At 45.7% G+C, this 5,174-nt stretch overlaps 1 protein-coding gene across 1 annotated transcript in view; it reads left to right on the top strand.

The window, feature by feature from the left end:
- Nucleotides 1–213: 213 nt before the first annotated feature.
- The window catches only part of LOC112075318 (netrin receptor DCC-like), a gene marked incomplete at its 3' end in the record, with an annotated part of 50,467 nt that continues 45,506 nt past the window's right edge, over nucleotides 214–5,174 (top strand). The window contains exons 1-2 of the mRNA XM_024142333.1: nucleotides 214–328; nucleotides 3,491–3,685. Coding sequence (XP_023998101.1) covers nucleotides 259–328; nucleotides 3,491–3,685 — 265 coding nt within the window. The remainder of the gene's footprint in view (nucleotides 329–3,490; nucleotides 3,686–5,174) is intronic.

The raw sequence follows: 5,174 nt of genomic DNA, 5'->3' as shown, positions 1-5,174 counted from the left end.
AGGGACAACGCCAAGCAGTTGACCTGACGATGTACCTGTGGTGGTGAGACAAAAAAAAGAAAAGGCTGTTAAAGGAGGGGTTGAACCTCACAACTATTCAGGCTCTTGTTTGTGTGTGCTGTGATGGATGTTACCACTCAACCACCCAGACGCTGCACCGCTGTGTGTMTGTGTGTGTTTAACATCTCTCTCATGTTTCCCCTCTCTCTCTTCTCAGGCCTGGAGAAAGGCAGTCAGTACAGTTTCCAGGTAGCTGCCATGACAGCTAACGGCACGGGCCCAGCCAGCGAGTGGTTCACCGCCGAGACGCCAGAGAATGACCTTGACGGTAAGACACAAAAACACTTTATTTACACTTCAGTCTGTCTCTTTCTCGCGCGTTCAAATGACAACCTATGGGCCCTGGTCAAAAGTAGTGCACCATATAGGGAATAGGGTGCCATTTGGGATGCAGATCCTCCTCCTCCTCCTCCTCCTCCTCTTCCTTTCCTCTCTATTCCCTGAGGGGGGGGGGCGAGAGAAGAGAGAGAGAAAAACAAAGAGAGAGGGGTGGGGAGAGAGAGATAAATAGAGAGAGGAGTGGTGAGAGAGGGGAGCGAGAGGGTGGGGAGAGGAGAGAGAGGGTGGGGAGAGAGAGAGAGGGTGGGGAGAGAGAGAGAGTGAACGAGATTGAGAGAGAGATGGAGAGAGAATAAGCATAAGAGACAGCGTTCACTAAGAATGACGTCCAGTTCTGTAGTTCCTGAGGCCGTGCTGGGTTGACGTCCAGTTCTGTAGTTCCTGAGGCCGTGCTGGGTTGACGTCCAGTTCTGTAGTTCATGAGGCCATGCTGGGTTGACGTCCAGTTCTGTAGTTCCTGAGGCGCTGCTGGGTTAACTTCCAGTTCTGTAGTTCCTGAGGCCGTGCTGGGTTGACTTCCAGTTCTGTAGTTCCTGAGGCCGTGCTGGGTTGACGTCCAGTTCTGTAGTTCCTGAGGCCGTGCTGGGTTGACTTCCAGTTCTGTAGTTCCTGAGGCCGTGCTGGGTTGACGTCCAGTTCTGTAGTTCTGAGGCCGTGCTGGGTTGACGTCCAGTTCTGTAGTCGTTGTGTTCAGATTAGCAGGCTGCCAGTCATTATGTTCAGAGTTAGCAGGCTGCCAGTCATTATGTTCAGAGTTAACGGCTGCCAGTCATTATGTTCAGAGTTACAGGCTGCCAGTCATTATGTTCAGAGTAACAGGCTGCCAGTCATTATGTTCAGAGTTAACAGGCTGCCAGTCATTATGTTCAGAGTTAACAGGCTGCCAGTCATTATGTTCAGGTTAGCAGGCTGCCAGTCATTATGTTCAGAGTTAACAGGCTGCCAGTCGATTATTTCAGAGTTAGCAGGCTGCCAGTCATTATGTTCAGAGTTAGCAGGCTGCCAGTCATTATGTTCAGAGTTACAGGCTGCCAGTCATTATGTTCAGAGTTAGCAGGCTGCCAGTCATATGTTCAGAGTTAGCAGGCTGCCAGTCATTATGTTCAGAGTAGTAGGCTGCCAGTCATTATGTTCAGAGTTACAGACTGCCAGTCATTATGTTCAGAGTTAGCAGCTGCCAGTCATTATGATCAGAGTTAGCAGGCTGCCAGTCATTATGTTCTGAGTTAGCAGGCTGCCAGTCATTATGATCAGAGTTAAGCAGCTGCCAGTCATTATGTTCTGAGTTAGCAGGACTGCCAGTCATTATGTCAGAGTTAACAGCTGCCAGTCATTATGTTCAGAGTTAGCAGCTGCCATCATTATGTCAGAGTTACAGACTGCCAGTCATTATGTTCAGAGTTAACAGGCTGCCAGTCATTATGTTCAGAGTTAACAGGCTGCCAGTCATTATTGTCAGAGTTAGCAGGCTGCCAGTCATTATGTTCAGAGTTAACGGCTGCCAGTCATTATTTCAGAGTTAGCAGGCTGCCAGTCATTATGTTCAGTGTTAGCAGGCTGCCAGTCATTATGTTCAGAGTTAGCAGGCTGCCAGTCATTATGTTCAGAGTTAGCAGGCTGCCAGTCATTATGTTCAGAGTTAAACAGGCTGCCAGTCATTATGTTCAGAGTTAGCAGACTGCCAGTCATTATGTTCAGAGTTAGCAGACTGCCAGTGCATTATGTTCAGAGTTAACAGGCTGCCAGTCATTATGTTCAGAGTTAGCAGGCTGCCAGTCATTATGTTTCAGAGTTAGCAGGCTGCCAGTCATTATGTCAAGTTAACAAGCTGCCAGTCATTATGTTCAGAGTTAGACAGGCTGCCAGTCATTATGTTCAGAGTTAACAGGCTGCCAGTCATTATTGTCAGAGTTACAGGCTGCCAGTCATTATGTTCAGAGTTAGCAGCTCCAGTCATTATGTTCAGAGTTAGCAGGCTGCCAGTCATTATGTTCAGAGTTAACAGGCTGCCAGTCATTATGTTCAGAGTTTAGCAGGCTGCCAGTCATTATGTTCAGAGTTAGCAGGCTGCCAGTCATTATGTTCAGAGTTAACAGGCTGCCAGTCATTATGTTCAGAGTTAGCAGGCGCCAGTCATTATGTTAGAGTTAGCAGGCTGCCAGTCATTATGTTCAGAGTTAGCAGGCTGCCAGTCATTATATTCAGAGTTAACAGGCTGCCAGTCATTATGTTCAGAGTTAGCAGGCTGCCAGACATTATGATCAGAGTTAACAGACTGCCAGTCATTATGTTCAGAGTTAGCAGGCTGCCAGTCATTATGATCAGAGTTGTTAGATGGATAGATAAGCATATTTTTTTTGAACTATTGGTTAGAGCCTGTAAGTAAGCATTTCACTGTAAGGTCTACCTACACCTGTTGTATTCGCCGCACGTGACAAATAACCTTTAATTTGATTTGATCAAAGCCCAAATCTTGAGACTGACCAAGACAGCAGGGAAGATTATAGGCATGACACTTGAATCCAGTCCCAGCTGATACCATCGGGGATGTGTTATAGGCTGCCTAGATGCAGGCTGAACAGATATAAACATTATTTTGTCCCCCTTTCAATAAAACTGCTAAACAGCAGGGAAGAGAGGCCTGGAACCAAAAGTGTTCTACCTGGAACCAAAAGGGTTCTACCTGGAACCAAAAGGGTTCTACCTGGAACCAAAAGTGTTCTACCTGGAACCAAAAGTGTTCTACCTGGAACCAAAAGGGTTCTACCTGGAACCAAAAGGGTTCTACCTGGAACCAAAAGTGTTCTACCTGGAAACAAAAGGGTTCTACCTGGAAACAAAAGGGTTCTACCTAGAACCAAAAGGGTTCTACCTGGAACCAAAAGGATTCTACCTTGAACCAAAATGGTTCTACCTGGAACCAAAAGGGTTCTACCTGGGATCAAAAGGGTTCTTCTAGGTTCTAGATAGGTCTGTCTGTCTGTCTGTCTGTCTGTCTGTCTGTCTGTGTCTTGGAGGTGTTGAGATAAAGCAGATCATTGGACAATAAAGTCATGTTGTCATTTTTTATTTATTTTTATTGTCTTTCCAGAGAGCCAAGTCCCGAACCAGCCGAGTTCCCTCCACGTCCGACCACTGCCCAACAGCATCATCATGAGCTGGACTCCTCCCCTAAACCCCAACATCCTAGTACGGGGTTACATCATTGGCTACGGAGTAGGAAGTCCCTACGCTGAGACGGTCAGGGTGGACAGCAAGCAGCGATACTACGCCATAGAAAACCTGGGTGAGTTCTCTTCTACACTTTTTGTTGAACCAGACTCCACTGAGCTGGACTTCCTGACAACACAGCCACCATACTGACCCTCAACAGTGGGCGCCCCTCAGGGGTGCGTGCTTATCCCTGCTGTACTGGACGCACCATCATTGTTTTCCGACAAACAACGTGTAGGCTTAACAACCGGCGACGATGAGAAGCCTATCAGCCTCTCTCCCTCAGGGTCAGCAGACCAAATCAAATCAAATCAATCAAATCAAATTTTATAGTCACATACACATGGTTAGCAGATTTAATGCGAGTGTGTAGCGAAAATGCTTGTCTTCTAGTTCCGACAATGCAGTAATAACAACAGTAATCTAACCTAACAATTCCACTACTACCTTACACACCACACACAAGTGTGAAGGGATAAAGATATGTACATAAAGATATTGAATGAGTGTGGTACAGAACGCATGAGATGCAGAGATGGTATAGAGTACGGTTATACAGTATGAGATGAGTACGTAGGGTATGTAAACATAAAGTGCATAGTTAGTGGCATGGGTACATGTATTGCATAAAGATGGCAAGATGCAGTAGATAGATAGAGTACAGTATATACATATGAGATGGTAATGTAGGTATGAAAACATTGTAGTTGTCATTGCTTAAAGTGCTAGTGGTACATTTTTACATAATTTCCACAATTCCCATTTTAAAGTGGCTGGAGTTGACGTCAGTATGTTGGCAGCGCCGCTAAGTTAGTGGTGGCTGTTTAACAGTCTGAGGCTTGAGAATAGAAGCTGTTTTCAGTCTCTCGTCCCTGCTTTGATGCACCTGTACTGACCCTCGCCTTCTGGATGATTCGGTGAACAGGCATGGTTGGGTGGTTGTTGTCCTTGATGATCTTTATGGCCTTCCTGTGACATCGGGTGGTGTAGGTGCCCTGGAGGCAGGTAGTTTGCCCCTGGTGATGCGTTCTGCAGACCTCACTACCCTTGGAGGCCTACGGTTGTGGCGGAGCAGTTGCCGTACCAGGCGTGATACCAGCCGACAGGATGCTCTCGATTGTGCATCTGTAAAGTTAGTGATGCTTTTGGTGACAAGCCGAATTTCTTCAGCCTCCTGAGTGTTCTGGAGCTGATCGAGACAAAAGAGCTGATCGTGGACTACAGGAAACGGGCTGTATTCGAAAAGTATTCAGACCCTTGACTTTTTCCACATTTTGATCTTTTACAGCCTTATTCTAAAATGGATTAATAAATCCTAATCAATTTACACACAATACCCCATAAAGACAAAGCCATTTTGTCCAGTAGTTTGTAGTGGAATGACCACATGGTTCAAGAGAGAAATAACCTCATTAACAACAATCAACAATCAACTATGCATCATTCTCAAGTCTTCCAACTATTAACTTTTTTCATAACCAGTTTGACACCAAAACATTGACAACAAAGACATATAGACAATAATAAAAAATAAAAATAAAATAAATAAAAAGGATATTTCA

Source organism: Salvelinus sp. IW2-2015, unplaced genomic scaffold, assembly GCF_002910315.2.
Source record: "Salvelinus sp. IW2-2015 unplaced genomic scaffold, ASM291031v2 Un_scaffold3084, whole genome shotgun sequence".
NCBI classification, from domain to species: Eukaryota; Metazoa; Chordata; class Actinopteri; order Salmoniformes; family Salmonidae; genus Salvelinus; species Salvelinus sp. IW2-2015.
Note: the sequence above shows the minus strand (reverse complement) of the source record. Positions and strands in the feature narration are given on the sequence as shown.